The 16320-nt window shown below is 45.1% G+C and overlaps 1 protein-coding gene across 1 annotated transcript; it reads left to right on the plus strand.

Moving 5' to 3' along the window:
• Positions 1 to 206: 206 nt before the first annotated feature.
• Positions 207 to 14461, plus strand: LOC306835123 (leukocyte elastase inhibitor-like; the record flags this gene model as incomplete). Its single annotated transcript, XM_079361552.1, has 10 exons — positions 207 to 292; positions 592 to 828; positions 3152 to 3388; positions 3803 to 3937; positions 4124 to 4241; positions 4611 to 4753; positions 13551 to 13628; positions 13772 to 13861; positions 13960 to 14140; positions 14235 to 14461. Exons 2-10 carry the CDS (start codon positions 643 to 645, stop codon positions 14459 to 14461), a joined length of 1395 nt encoding a protein of 464 aa, XP_079217678.1. The 5' UTR covers positions 207 to 292; positions 592 to 642.
• Between the last annotated feature and the right edge of the window lie 1859 nt (positions 14462 to 16320).

Consider the following 16320-nt stretch of genomic DNA (forward strand, 5'->3'; position numbering starts at 1 on the left):
GAGCGACAACATGGTGTCACGCCGCTGTCCGGGGCTGTCGACAGTTTGGTGATAAATCCTCCACTTAAATCAAACTAATAACTGACACTATGGCGTTTCATAAAGCGTGTGTGTGTGTGTGTGTGCCACCTCCTGCAGAGCACACCCGTCGGCACGGCCGTGAACACGTCTGGGTGTGACTCTCGTTGATGGATGTACCTGCCTGATCCTGGGTGTGTCGCAGAGAGAGAGAAAAACCCCACAGAGCCAGAACAAGTCTTACTTTCTTTCACTGGATCACTTCAGTCTGAAGGTGAGTACAGGACGACGTCTCTGTGAGATCGGATTTTTAGAAGAGAGAGCAGGACTGAGCTCCTGGTTAGCCAGTAATGGGGTTTTACTGAGTGTGGTTAGCTTTGGAGAATGTTGTCTGCACATGTTTAGAAAGTGGAGGAGGTTGCAAAATAAAAACAAGTCGTTGCAGAGTTCTCTTTAGGTTTGAATAAGATGGATATGAGCCAAAAACTCAAATGATCGTTCAGCTTCTTCTCGCAGAAGGAGAAACTTCCTCACCTTCACTTGTGTCTGAAACGTTTTATCTTCTTCATACAGGGCAGTGAGATACCAGTGGATGCTAAAAGTCTCCTCTTTTTACTGGACGCCATGGCTTCAACATCACCACCTCTCTCTCTGGCCAAGGCCAACAACACCTTCTCTCTGGATTTGTTCAAAGAGCTGAGCAAAGACGACAAGACGGCCAATATCTTCTACTCTCCCCTCAGCATCTCCTCAGCTCTCGCCATGGTGCTGCTGGGCGCCAGAAGCAACACGGCTGTAGAGATGTCACAGGTACAGAACACACACACACACACACACACACACACATTGGCCTAAACAGGGTTTGATAATAAAGAGGGAAAAGTCACAGTTAGCATGTTAACACACCCATCTGGAGCAGAATCAGACATTCAAATGTCATAAAGTCAGGGGGTCTGGTTCACCGTGCTGCTGGAATGAAGCCACCTCATTACTGCAGGAAAAGACAAAAAGAAAAGGTGTGGGGCTGGACTTTCAAATCGTGTCATGTGCACATAGATACTTACGTGTACGGGAGGACAAGTTTTGGTCACTGCAGGTTTTTTTTATTTTTTCTATGTGGGAGACGAGGTGTGGCACAGAGAGTTACGACTCAACTTAACTTTATTTATAAAGCACTTTAAACAGCCGTAGCTGTGACAAAGTGCTATACATCCATGAAGAGCACAAACATAAAACATACACTAACAGGGTTAAAACAATAAAAACAATAAAACACTAAAACAAGAACAGAGTCTCATGCTGGGTTGAAAGCCAAAGAATAAAAATGTGTTTTAAGATGAGTTTTAAAAATGGACAGTGAGGGGGCGTGTCTTATGTGCAGTGGGAGGTCGTTCCATAGTTTGGTGTAGGGATGGAGCAGCTCAGAGAGGTAAGGTGGGGCGAGATCATTTAAAGATTTAAAAACAAATAAAAGAATCTTAAAATGAACTCTAAAGTGCACAGGCAGCCAGTGGAGGGAGGCCAGAATGGGAGTAATGTGCTCCCTCTTTCGTACTCCGGTTAGGAGGCGAGCAGCAGCATTCTGGACTAACTGGAGTTCTGTCATTCCTCACTCCGTGCCGTGGTGGGGCTCCTTCTGCTCCGGCTCGGAGGAAGAGTTCAGATTTCTCTACGAGCTGTCAACCAAAGACAAAAAATATCAGTACAGTAAAGCAGTGACGCACCACCATAGGAGATATTTAAATTATCTTCTACATTATTCCTCAGATTCACACATTTTGAAATCTAAATGTTGTTTTAATTTTATTCGATAGAAGGTTCAGTTTTTACATGAAGATTCCCAACACACAAGTTAAAGGAGCAGTCTGTCACTCTGCCCCCTAGTGTTTAAAATGAGTACTGCAGTCTAAACTCTAATCATCACAGAGAGCTGTCTCCCCCCCTCCTCTCACACAGGTCAGCATGTGGTGGACACTGTAGCTTCAGTGTTTAGGCAGCTCTGCATGTGGTGGACACTGTAGCTTCAGTGTTTAGCCAGCTCTGCATGTGGTAGACACTGTAGCTTCAGTGTTTAGGCAGCTCTGCATGTGGTGGACACTGTAGCTTCAGTGTTTAGCCAGCTCTGCATGTGGTGGACACTGTAGCTTCAGTGTTTAGCCAGCTCTGCATGGGTCTGTAAAGCTTTCTGTGTTCTAACCTCTCTCCATGTTTCAAAAGCATCTCCAACATTGATCCTAGTTTGAGCAGCTTTCTGCTGCTGGAGCAGAATCTAAAGTTAGAAGGAGGACATGCTGGCTGCTGCGTTGTTGTCAGAGAAGCTTCAACACAGTTTCTGCTGTGATAAACGACACATTACGATACGGACGTAAAGATTCAGCTTTCACTAGTGCAGATCGAGCAGGAGAAGAGGAAAGGGAGCTTCCAAAGTCACAACATGATGATGTTGGTGGTGCAACAGATGTGATGTTGATCAACGCAGCAACAGTTTCAGGACTGAGAGCGACCTGACTGTGACTCAGAGTCTCCAGGGTAACGAAATCCAGTAATCCTGCCTGAGAGTCATCAGTTAGGGAGAGGAACTCCTGTGTGTTCATGCATGCCTGGCTGTGTGTGTGTGTGTGTGTGTGTGTGTGTGCAGACAGTTTTGTATGAGCCATTAGAGAACTGCAGAGTGTGTTCATGCTGACAGAGAGAGTCGTCCTCCTTGCAGGGTACTGTCGTCAGCGATTACATATACCAGGATTCATTGCTCTTGCAGAGCACGTTAGATCTTCCTCTATCTGCATCTTGAAGGCTCTTCTGCGAGCTCTTCTTCTGCAGAGCCGTCTCCATGCTCTAAAAAACTGCAGAGAAGGGAAGATGTCTGTGTGTGTGGGTAAAACAGGACGATTGGTCAATTTGGTTCAAATGAAGTTAGCGATCATTTTTTACCATGATGGGACATTCCTGTGAAAGTACAGGTGGAGAGAAGGCCGAGTGCAAGGGCCCTACTGTCCTCTGACATCCTCTGTCAGGGGGAGCATTCTGTATTTCCTTTACGCTTTGCATCATTCTGCGAAGCCAAACACACCCAAAACGAAACATGTTGAATTTAATGATCCGCATGATAAGACAGACTTCCTGCCCCCTTTAGGTCCTGGGATTCTGTGAGGGGGACCAACCAAAGACAGAGGAGGGAGACCAACCAAAGACGGAGGAGGGAGACCAACCAAAGATGGAGGAGGGAGACCAACCAAAGACCGAGGAGGGAGACCAACCAAAGACGGAGGAGGGAGACCAGCCGATGATGGAGCAGACTCAGATGAGAACGAGTATGCAGTTCCCGATCCGGTCGCAGATGCAAAGCATGCTGCCAGCGTACCTGTGCCAGGTTGTATTAAAAAAAACAAAAAACTGAACGAAAGAAATGCAAAGTGACGATGTTTCCAATCATCTGCAAAAACTTTAATGAGAGACTTTGGATTTGCAAAGAGTAACTTTGGAAGCATAAAACAAGCAGATCATTTCAGCTTAGGGAAATTACTGTGTCATATCATAACTTTGATAAAATATCAAACAACTTGAAGGTGTGTTAATTATTTCAAACCTCTCCCATGGATTTGTTGTATTTATTCTAACTGTCTTCAGTGAGGTTTCAGGTTTAAATCATCAGCTCTTGATGATGTTTGAAGTCTTTTCTCATCATTTAACGGGGAGCTCAACAAAGGGTCCACAAGCTGTGCTCGTGCCTCTGTCTGTCTCAGTGTTTGACGCTAACACACAGCTCTCCTCTGGCTCTTTGCAGTGCCTCAAACAGAGTGGTGATGAAGTCCACGCTGAGTTTGGAGAGCTGCTGAAAAAGCTGAACAAGGAGGACGCTGCGTACGCGCTGAGTGTGGCCAACAGGCTGTACGGAGAGAAGTCCTACAGATTTAATACGGTGTGTGCTCGGTTTAACTACCAGGAAGCAAAAAGAAATCAAGCAACGAGGGAGGAAATTATTTAAATGACCTTTATTTTAATTTATGTTTTCAACAGTGAAGTCCCATGTTACATCTTCCTGCTCGGAGTCCCTGGTTTCCTCTCTCTGTGATGTTATATTCAAACGAGACTTTTCTCATTTCAGGATTTCATCGCAGACACAAAGAAGCACTACAGCGCCGAGCTGGAGTCTGTGGACTTCAAACATAAGGCAGAGGAAGCCCGGGTCAACATCAACGACTGGGTGGAGAAGAACACACAAGGTGGGAGTTCATGAGAAGGGGTTTCATGATAGATTTCCTCTTAATTGCAATACATCCAAAAGGAGGCCGTACTCTGACCTTTTGATTGACACTTCGTTTGGCCAAATTAGGACCTCCCACTCTGGGTTCACAGCCTTTATTAGCCAATGAGAGCCTGAATAGAAATGAGGTACCTTCAAGTGTTGTAGTTCTCAGAATCACTCCTGGTCTCAAGACCAGCCCAGAAAGTCTTTTTTGAGGTCTCGCCTCGGGCGGACTTCTGATTGCTCTGGGCTCGGTTAGTGTGGTCTAGACTACAACAGCAGTGCCTTCCTCTGTTCTGATGTATCTACACCCAGCCTCACACTAAACAGCGTCGCTGCTCTCCAGGTAAAATCAAGGACCTGCTGGCTGAGGGTTCGGTGGATGACTCGACCCGGTTGGCGCTGATCAACGCCGTCTACTTCAAGGGAAAATGGAACCATCAGTTCAAGGAGGAGGACACTGTGGAGTATCAGTTTAGAGTAAATAAGGTAACACAGGCCGAAGAGCTGCTTTCTTTCGCTCACTTACTCTGTATTTACATTTTCTCTTTCTATCATGTTGCATCTTGTTTGTAGTTTATTTAATTATTTGTTAGAGACAGATTCAATACATCCAATGCAAGAATCATAGTGTTTACAGAGGCTGTTAAAGTCAGGGTCGGTCATTTCCTCCAGATCCACTTTTTTAGATTCTAGTTGAAACTGTCTTTAGGTCTTGATAGAAATTAAAAACTCAGGTTCTCTGAAAAAGGAACAAAGTAAATCCATCATCTGTATCAGTTTGTAAGTCTGTAAAAACTTCAACCAATGTCTGCCACGAGGTACCAATCTGATGAACCAATCACAGCCTCCCTGTCTCCCTGTTCTCTGATGAACCAATCACACGCCTCTTTGTCTCCCTGCTCTCTGATGAACCAATCACAGCCTCCCTGTCTACCTGCTCTCTAATGAACCAATCACAGGCCTCCCTGTCTCCCTGCTCTCTGATGAACCAATCACAGCCTCCCTGTCTCCCTGCTCTCTGATGAAATCAAGGGAGGGGGCGTGGCTTTAGAGGGAGCACAGAGGGGAGGTTGCAGACGGAGCAATGAGGGAATGCTACTTTCAAAATCGTGCTAGTTTTTAAAATGACCAATCCTGGAGTCACGTGACACAGGGACTGAGAATGGTTGCCTCGAGATCGGCTCCGACCGTCGTGGCATTAAATTTTGTACATAAACAGTGTTTGAGCGGCATAAAGTTCATTTACTCAGAGTCTACAACAGACCTGATTCTGACAAAATGCCAGGCGGTAAAAATATTACAGGGAAAAGTTTGACGGCAAGGACTACAACCGCGTCTGCCTCAGAACGGGCTAGCAGCATCAAGCTAACATTGGCTCTGGCTAACAACACCGCTCCTGACTGTGCTAGTAGCGCTAATCTGACGGCGTGGCAAACAGTGGCCGACACAGCTCGTGATACCGCCTCCAAGCATGCCGGCTGCCCTAAACCAACTCCGGCTACAGCTAAAGACAGCGAAACAGGCACAGCGGCCACGGACAAAATATACAATATTCTCTCAGAAATTTCGGGTGGTCAAAACAACAAGCTAGATGAAATCCACCGAGCCACTGCGTCAATGGAGTCAAAACTTAACTCTACTGCCCTACACCTGTCCGACGTAGAGAGTCGCCTGGAGTTTCTGGAAAGCAGCGACAAGGCGCTAAAAGCGGAATCTTTATAAATATTGTCTGTTTTGGTTTTCGAATTCTGTGCTTATATAGGACTATCTTATCATAAACAATCTCAGGATGGGCTCTGGTGAGTTATTAAGCGCCGCTGTCCTAGTAATCTTATTTCAGCCGCAACGGTTTGGTTTTTGGTTTCTGGGGACAGCCTTTTTCTATGAGTCACGGACCATGGAACTTTTAGTTTGAGCTCAGCGTGATCTTATTTCGCGTTTAAGAGTTTCTCGGTTCAGTTCTCGTTCTATGGTTGTTATCTTTACTGTCATTTTTGTGTTTGTTGTATGTGGCGTCTTTTTCAGTTTTTGGCAGATGGCAGTATGGAATATATGGGTGCCTATCCACTACATGCATCCACTTAGCAACAACGGATTGTGTTATTTGAGCCTGAATGTAAAGGGTCTGCATTCACCATCAAAAGAAAAAAAGTTTTGGCGTATTTTAAGTCAAAGCACTGTGATGTGGGCTTTATCCAGGAAACACACTTACTCGACCAGGAGGCAAGTAAACTACACACAGGGTGGGTTGGACATGTATCTGCTGCATGTGGTTCTAGCTCTAGCAGGGGTGTAGCCATTCTGATAAAAAAACATCTACAATATTGTTCACAGAGTAGACGCAACGACGTGACTGATTTGCACACACACACAGCAGTAGCAGAGCCACAGCTGTGCTCACTTAATGTGATTTTATTAAACAACCAATGAACAGAAATGTACACACCCACATTACTCATCGCATGCCAGGTTAATCAACTCAATCATCTTAAAGTCAAAATATCAAATCATTAAAACAACAACAAACATAATATTCAATGAGAGCACGTGCCATTGTCAGATCGAAGACGCTGAATTTTACCATATGGCGCCGTATCGGCAAGAAACTTCTCCGTTGCTTGTAGTGTATCACTTTTACGCTTAAGACAATATACAAACACGGCACTGGAAAAATCATCAGTGAATGACAAAACATATTTGTACCCCTCTCTGGACTCTGGGTGAATTGGACCGGCCAAATCTGTGTGGACTAGCTCTAGAGGTATTTTGGCCTGCAAATCAGGCTTTCGGTTTCGGCTTTGCGTAAACTTGCCTTGGACGCACACTTCACAAGTTTGATGTTTGTTTACTGGACCTTTAATTTTCATGCCATCAACTACCCCTTCTAACCTCTGCACATCATCAAAATTACAGTGCCCTAATATCTCATGCCAGTGCTTTAAATCATAACAGGCATTCAATCTGTCATCACATTCATTAGGTACTGTATGCAAGTAATATAGTCTATCATGTACGTGAATGGGAAATTTTGTACCGTCATTGTGCACCAGAATGTTCTCGCCTTTCTTGAAAGTCATGCATGCCCCGCTGGAAGCCGCTGCTTGCACCGAGAATATATCCTGTGGGTAGGAGGGGATGTAAACCGCCCGTCTCAGCGTTGTTTTGAGGTGACGTCCACGACTGTCCACCAAGCAGATCTCAGCATCTCCTCTGCGCTCTGCTACTCCCCTGCACCTTGTGCCGTCAGCCAGCTCCATACAATGAGTCCCGGCCTGGAACTCGTCATCCTCGAACATCTTGAACCTGGAGATGTCGGTGACAATATGCGAGGTTGCCCCACAGTCAACCATCAGGCCCCTTGCGTCGACACCCTGGCTGTTTGGCTGGAATCCTGCCGCCCCATCGGTCACCAGGAATACGTATTCGTCGGTCCCTTCATCGGTGGCTCTCCATGTTGCATCCTGACGTCTTCTCCTCTTGCAGGTTACATCGCGATGAGTGTTGCTTTTGCATTGGCTGCACCACAGTTTGCGCTGGCAGGCGCGAGCAATGTGTCCCTTCTGTCCGCACCTGTAGCACACCACGTCCGCTGCAGCCCGTTCAGCTCCCCGTTCAGTTGAGCCTGCACTGTCGGGTCTCGTAGGCCTCTGTCTTGTACGCACAGCCATTACATTGTCCTCTGCTGCTGGAGCACGCATCTTTTCAATGTCCTCGTAGCTTCGAAGCTTGGTTTTGAATTCTGCAAACGTTATCCGGTCATCCGATTGTGTAATATGGATGGCAAACTGTTTGAAAGTTTCAGGAAGCCCCTTTAGAACCATAGCCACCAACAGCCCGTCACTCAAAGTCTCTCCAGAACTCCGTAATGCTGTGATAGCAGTTTCTGCACGGATAACATATTCAGTCACATTCTCGCTGCTTGATTTTTGAAGTGAAGTCAGCTCAGTATAAAGACTTATTATTCTCGGCTTTCCTTTACCTGCATAATAGTCTCTCAAAATCTTTAGCGCTGCGCGCCCATCGTCAGCTGCTTCTCGCATTACAAGCGACAAACTTTTATCGTCCAAGAACTGGATCAATTCTGCATAGGCCTCAGCATTTGAGGCAGCTTCTTCTGGTGTCTCCACACCCTCGGGCTCCGTGGTAATAATCTTTTTCAGGCCTTGCAGCCGGAGGTGTCCCAAAAACTTCACCTCCCAAAGTTCATAATTCTTTTCATCGCCGTCAAATAAAAGTCGCGACCAGCGACCGCCAAGTTCCGTTTTTCTAGGCGCACTCATGACTTCTTGACTTTACTCAAACTGGGCCCATAACCTGTTCACAGAGTAGACGCAACGACGTGACTGATTTGCACACACACAGCAGTAGCAGAGCCACAGCTGTGCTCACTTAATGTGATTTTATTAAACAACCAATGAACAGAAATGTACGCACCCACATTACTCATCGCATGCCAGGTTAATCAACTCAATCATCTTAAAGTCAAAATATCAAATCATTAAAACAATAACAAACATAATATACAATGAGAGCACACTGTTAACAAATATAAATGCATCAAAGAGGCCAAGGACGATTCGGGGAGGATTTTGGTAGTCTTAGCTGAGATACAAGGCATCACGGTTATCTTAGCTAACGTGTATGCTCCTAATGTTGAGGGCTTTTATTGGACTGTTGGAGTATAACCTCAATGTGATGGGCAGTTACCCAGTCATATTGGGCGGAGATGTTAATCAGGTGTGGGACCCGGTGTTAGACAGGCAGCCTTCAGTATCTCGGCTACGTAGATCAGTTAATATACTTAAGGATATGTGTGAGGGCCTGGTGGATCTCTGGCATCTTCATAATCCAATATCCAGGGAATATACATATTACTCGCCGCCTCATGGCTCTCTCTCTGGGATAGACTACTTCTTTGTTTCTGACTGTCTTGTATCCTCCACAGTCCTAACCCTAACCCTAACCCTCAAAATATGACACCTGCTAATCTACCTTCCCTAACCAGCATGAGGGCTGTTTGTTCCCACTCTGCTTGTGCTGAAGGGAGGGCTTTTAGAGGGAAAGGATCGCCTAGGATGAACAGGCTCGGGCAGAAAGGAATATTTACCTTGAGGATCAGTTTAATGTTTTCATGAATAGCTGACCAAAATGTTTGTACCAGTGGACAGGACCACAACATATGGAGGAGTGTACCAATACTCCTCCCACACCTCCAACAATCCGAGCTATACCTCAATTTCACCCCATGAAGCCTAGAGGGCGACCAGTACATCCTGTTTAGTATTTTGAATTGTACCAGTCTAGTTCTAAGTTCTCGCAATGTTTTCTTACAATTCTTTAAAATACTGCTGTTGTGATATTCTGCATCCTCAGGAATACCATAATTTACAGTATTTTCCAGTTAATGTTGAAAAGCATTAACTCAAACTTTTTAGTGGAAAAAACAATGTCAGAGAGCTCCCAAGGACTTGGGAGAAAGTCATAACAACAGGATGTTGATTAACAAGCTTTCCTACTTTCAGTCAAAGACCAAACCAAGATATTTATGCTTTGAAAGTTTTCCACAGTCCAAACTTTGGACAACCTCTATCAATCCTCAAAAAGACAACCAGATACGCTTTGGTCCAGCAGACTGACTGTCTCTGTCTTTCTCAGTCAGGAGTTTGAGTTCACTTAAACCTGTTGATGTCTTCAGGACTTCCCGGAAAACAGAATAGTTAAACCATTATCTGTCTATATGATAAATGTATATGTTCAGGTTGAAGATTTAAACCATGCCTGTTGTTTGTTTAAGTGTTTAAAATTGAACTTTTTTTCCCCTCCAACTGATTTTATGCTCTGTCGTAAAGCCATAAAACTAGACTGACCATCTAGGAGCAATTAAGAGTACTACAGTCACTGTCCAGTTGAAAAACTCCAATGTTGAAATCTGTATTAACGAAACGCAGATGCATCTTTTCATATAGATATTCGAAAATGTCATTTAAAAGACATTAAAATGATTCTTTTTTAGGTCGAAATCCGATGTGTAATAAAGGAATTACGCGTAATTAAATTTTAATAGGAATTGGACGTGGAACAACATTGCCATCAAGTGGACCAAAACCATCTGGGATGTGTAAGCTGTCTAATGGTAGTTGTACTCTCATAATTATAGATTGTGTTACTTAGTTACAGAAGACGTTATTTAAAGACACTAAGTCTTCACATGTGATTAATCTGCGTTGTTAAAGGTTTTCTTATATAAATATTATTTTTCCAAACATCAGGATGAAATGTATTGACCGATGATAACCACTCCTTTAAACCTGATATATTAGCCTAAAATATATGATGCAACCTACATTGATGTGAATCTATGGTGATTTACATATGTTTAGTCTTATTCTTAAACTTAGTGAGGAATCGAAAACTTTTTCAGTTAAGACAACGCCTATACATTCAGGAGGAGGTCCTGAAACTCCCCCTTTTCTTGCCCTGATAAAATCCCTTTACAGAAGTCATACTTTAGGTTTTTGGGTAGTTTGGGTTTTGTTGGTGCTTGGTGCTTTGGCTGGTGCTGTGTTTTTGGCTTGTTGCTTGTTGAGTTTTTGAACTCTTTAAGGGGCTGACTCTGCTCCATCGAGTCCAGCCAGGCCCAGCAGTTAGAACTCCTGCTGCAATTTTTCTGGAAGACGAACTCGTCTTGTCTTCATCTCATTTTCAACTTTTCCTTCAAGGCAAAGTTTACTTTATTTTTAAGATTTTTGCCGTAGGAACGATTCCTACTGAATTAATTTTAATTGCAACTTTTCACGCGTAAATCTTTGGATTCTAATCTTCTTTTGCACAAGCAAGGCCTTTTCAAGCTTTTCTTTGGCTCACCACATGTTTGGACATTTTCAAGATCTGGATTAAAATCGAGATGGACATGAGATTAATCTAAGGAGGAAATTGGACGTTCAAAGACTTTCAAAAGAATTTATTTTTGTTTATATTCACTTGGAACGCTGAGACGACGCGAGCCAAATCACCATCCAGAATTCTCACTTTAAGCTCCAGACTCAACCTTCTATCTGGCTTACTACGGTTGCTGATGGACTTGCTGGAAACGGTTTATTGATCCAGCAGAGATAACAAGAATATCTCTGCTGAGATACCAGAATTGTGTGGGCTCGAACCTCCCCAGGCAGTGAAGCTGTGATGAGGTGGATGGGTGGCAGTGGATGACAAAGGTCCTTTACAATGTGAAACCAGGGAGGGGCACATTCTGGGGGAAGGCACCAGTGTGCAAGGTGTCCAGGGCCAAAGGCACAATAGTACAATAGTAAATTCGGGATGCCCAAACCTCCCTCTACAACCGGTTTTTGTAATTTCGATAAATGAAGCCTTGGGCGCTTACTATTCCAGAGGAATCTATTAAAAAGCACATCTAGCTGCTTGAAATATTTTTGGGGGATTCTGATTGGAAGTGCCTGGAGAAGGTAGTAAATCTTGGGTGCACAAGTCATTTTCAGTACATTAGCTTTCCCCCATAATGATAGGAATAAAGGGACCCATCTTACAATATCTGCTTTGAGTTGGTTTAGCAGGGGGTCCGTGTTGACTTTAGCTAGGTCCACTAGTCTAGGGGGAATAATGATACCCAGATATTTAATGCCATGGCTAGGCCAGGAAAAATTTCCGCCCAAAAAGATGTTCCTAGGGCAGTCTGATGTTAAAGGGAGAGCTTCTGATCTTGACCAGTTAACTTTATAGCCTGTAAGGCGAGAGAATGTATCTATCATTTTAAGTAGTGCAGGAAGGGAGTGCTCTGGTTCAGAGACAAACACAAGGATATCATCCGCATATAACGAAAGCTTGTGGATTGATTGTTCAATTTTTACACCTGAAATCAAGGGGTCCAATCGGATAGCTGTTGCCAGAGGTTCCAAGGCCAGTGCGAAAAGCCCTGGGGAGATTCCATCGCCTTGCCTCGTCCCCCTACCCAGGTCAAACCAGGGTGAGATCAGACCATTAGTTAACACTGCAGCCTTAGGATGGGTATACAGAAGTTTTTTCAATTTGATAAATGTATTAGTAAAGCCATATGACTCCAGAGTAGTAAATAAATAAAGCCACTCAACCCTGTCGAAAGCCTTTTCTGCGTCCAGGGAAATAACAGCCGCAGGGGAGCTATTGTTAAGGGTGGCCCACATGATATATCTGATATAGCTACGTTTAGGGATGAAACCCACCTGGTCGGGGTGGATTAAGGTGTGGATAACGTTGGTAAGTCTATTGGACAGAATCTTCAACAGGATCTTCTCATTGAAGCCCAACAGTGAAAATCAGGAATAGTGAGGGGGGCTTGTAGCTTTTGCAATCTGTTGGATTCTTACCACTCTTTAGGATAACAGTAATAACTGCCTCCATCATGGATGGGGGGAGGGACCCAGTATCAAACGCCTCCGTATAGACGTCCAGAAGCAATGGTGCCAGCTCTATAGCGTAACACTTGTAAAACTCGGCTGTGAAGTCGTGCAGACCAGGGGCCTTGCCAGAAGATAACCTCCTAATAACCGCCACAATCGCCTCAATAGTAATGGGTGCATTTAGCATATCTTGTTGTTCTTCACTTAGAGTGGGGAGGTTTAACCCAGTAAGGAAAGATCTAACTTCTTCAGTGCTTGCCTGTAGTTCAGAAGCAAACAAACCGGAGTAAAAATGCCTAAACTCTGCATTAATATCTGAAGAATTAGTCACCAGGCCCCCCTCACTATTCCTGATTGCTGGAATAGCATTCATAGCCTCTCTCTGTTTTATATATCTCGCAAGCATTCTTCCTGCCTTATCCCCTTCTTCAAACTGCTTCTGTCTTATAGTCACAGAATGGAAGACGACAACATTAGCACCAGTCAGGGTGTGGTTCTCACAGTTGGGTATTGTGGCAGTTTATGAGCGTCTCTCTTTTAGATTACTGAACCAGGTTGAGAGATTTGGAGCTAAGTGGGGGGATTACATCTCATTTATCAAGGGACCCTGACATTCATGTAGGCTTGATATTGTTCTACTGCTGCTGGCACACTTGCTTTTTTCTTTTTTTAATTCTCATACTATCTGCCATTTTTGTTGTGTTTTATGTAGTTTGGCTTTCTTGAGGTGCGTGTATAGGACTCTATCAGAAACGGTTTAACTACTTCAGTTTCCCCATTACATGCTAAGTGGAGTAGCTTCTGGTGCTTCATCCTCCCCGTTCTTTATTTTGTCCATTATTCAACTTTTGTGCTTGAACACTTTGATTTGTCTCTTTGTTGTCGTACAGAACGACACCAAGCCGGTGAAGATGATGCAACAGAAGAGCAAATTCTTATACAGGGACATTCCTGAGATCAACATCAAGGTGCGTGTTTTTTTCCACCATGCAAAGTGATATTTAAATATTTTATGAACACATCTTAATGAAGTATGTTTGACACGGTTGGTGGAAAGGAGAGCTTCTGATTGGAAGATGATTGAGTGTTTTAATTTTTGTTGTTTTTGCAGGTTATACAGATGCCCTACGTAGGTGAGGACCTCAGTATGATCATCTTCCTGCCCAATGATATCGAGGACGACAGCACAGGCCTGGAGAAGGTACAGGACCACACACACACACACACACACACACACTGAACACACACACTGAACATATGTAAAACACACCCTGATGGTTGACGTTGTTTCCTCCTCAGCTGGAGTCGGAGCTGACCCATCAGAAGTTTGTGGATTGGTCTCGTCCGGACATGATGATTAAGGGGTCGGTGGAGGTGAAGCTTCCTCGATTCAAGCTGGAGGAGACGTACGACCTGAACGAGGTCCTGAAGAAGATGGGCATGTTGGACGCTTTCGATGTGTCCATGAGCGACTTCTCTGGTGAGATATGGCTTTGTATTTTAAACACAAAAACTAAAACGCTGATTCAGTTTGAGTGGTTGACCAGCGGGTTCTCCCTCTCCCTCTGTGACAGGCATGTCTCCAGCCAACGACCTGGTCGTGTCCAAGGTCGTCCACAAGTCGTATGTGGACGTGAACGAGGAGGGAACAGAGGCAGCCGCTGCCACTGGTGTCATCTTTATGGCATACTCTTTAGAGATCCCCTTCACCTTCACCGCTGACCACCCCTTCCTCTTTTTCATCAAACACATCCTCACCAAGACCACCCTCTTTGCAGGTCGATTCTGCAGTCCGGAGTGAACACGGCTGGACGTCCCACAGACACGGAGGGACAGACAGACCTGTGCCTTGCGTCTCCTCTCTTGTTTCTCTGTTTGCATGTGTCTCTTTCTTCCTGGCTTTCTCTCGTTGTTTCAGTCTCTTTAAAGTTTGATTGACTTCAATAAAAAATATAAATGAACATAAAGAGTCACTTTTAAAAAGGGTCTGACACCTGGGCCCCATGAGGGGGTGAGATACATCTTTATTTATATATTTTAAAGTTGTTTTAAATTACTTATTTTTTGGGAGGGGTCAGCTTCTGAAAACGTGTAACACCGAGCACCAGGGTCGACCTCACTCAGGTAGAAGTTTCTCTTAGTCGCTAAGAAGAAGATATAGAAACTCGATGTTCTGATTTTCAGTCCTCAGGATGTTGGTGAATAAAAGTGAGACGGTGTGCAGTGACTGAATGTCTGAGTGGACAAACAGAACTTATTGTTGACATGTAAAAAGCTGCACACACTGACGGTGAGGCCGTCTCATGAACTGAGTCAGTTTTTGTTTCCATTTTTGTGACAAAAACAGTTTAAAAGGATTTTTAAAGCATTGACCTTTGACCCCTCCTGGTGGTTCGTGATCCCGTCTTTGGGATCCACTGCATTAAATGTTGCCTCCACATATCTCAAACATCACTGAAAAATAAACAGGACGTGCAAAGCTTTAAAGTGAAAGTGACCTGAGGTGAGTCTCCTGGAGAAGTACGGTGTCACATATTCAGCTGCTTCAAATGACCTTGAGTGACCTTTTTGTAGGAGGGCCCATACAACACGCCTCTACTCAAAACTCCGGCAGGGAGTAGGCGTGTCTGGACCGAGAGCGTCAGAATTGAAAGGATCTGACGACACTGATGTGTGAGAGCCGGGCAAGGAAAGTGAATCACGGAGTGGACGGCCAAAAATAATCTGTGCTGGTGAGAGGTTGCAGTCAGGGTCAGGTGGGTTGCGCAGTTGTAACATCGCATGCAGGAAGCGGTCATGATCAAGGTTTGCCAGTCGGGCCAGTGTTGGACGCCAGAAGGCGCTTGGCAGACTTCACAGCAACTTCTGCCCTGCTGTTCGACTGTGGAAAGCCAACGGAGGACACACAGTACTTGACATGCCATAGCCGGAGAAAGTCTGCCGTGCGACCGGCCATAAACTCCATGCCGCCATCGCTTGAGAGGTCCCCCAGCACACTAAAGGTCGCAAAGAATGAACAGAAGTGGCAAACCAGACCAGCTGAGGCTGCTCGTGATGGGGCATTGCGGTTGCAGTCAGCACAACTGGTCCTGGTGGCCAGAATGTCTCTTGCCAGTAAACTATGGTACGGGCGCGGTGCTCCATCGCTGAAGTCCCCTGGTGGGCGGCGTGGAGATGCAAGGGAACTCTGCGACTTAGGGACGGCGGGACAACAACATGGTCGTTGTATAGCGGGACCCCATCCTGTGCGCAGAAGGGCTCGCAGACTGATGAGAAGCTAGCTAGAGTGGGGTCGGTCACGTCAATCTTCCCCTCATGCTCGATGAGGTAAAGGAGGTGGGCGAGGCACGTGTCTGCCGCTGTCTCTTGAGCAAGGAGGGGCCATGAGATGGCACCAAGGTCCTGTTTATCTTTACGGATGGAGGCCATGAGTGCTGACTCCGTGTTCTCAGCCACACTCTGTGAGCCCAGCAAGAGCCCGTTTGCTGAGCCTGAGGGAGAAGGATGTCTTGAGGTTGCGTCAGCGGCATGATTGCTCACACCAGGCAGGTGCACAATGTCGAAACGCCACGGGAGAGTGCGTTGCTTGAGTCTGAACAGGCGAGAGGTCGTATTCTCATCGAGTGTGCGGCCGCCGAAAATCTTCACCAGAGGCTTGTG

The sequence above is a fragment of the Symphodus melops genome (genome assembly GCF_947650265.1).
Source record: "Symphodus melops genome assembly, chromosome: 14".
Classification (NCBI taxonomy): Eukaryota; Metazoa; Chordata; class Actinopteri; order Labriformes; family Labridae; genus Symphodus; species Symphodus melops.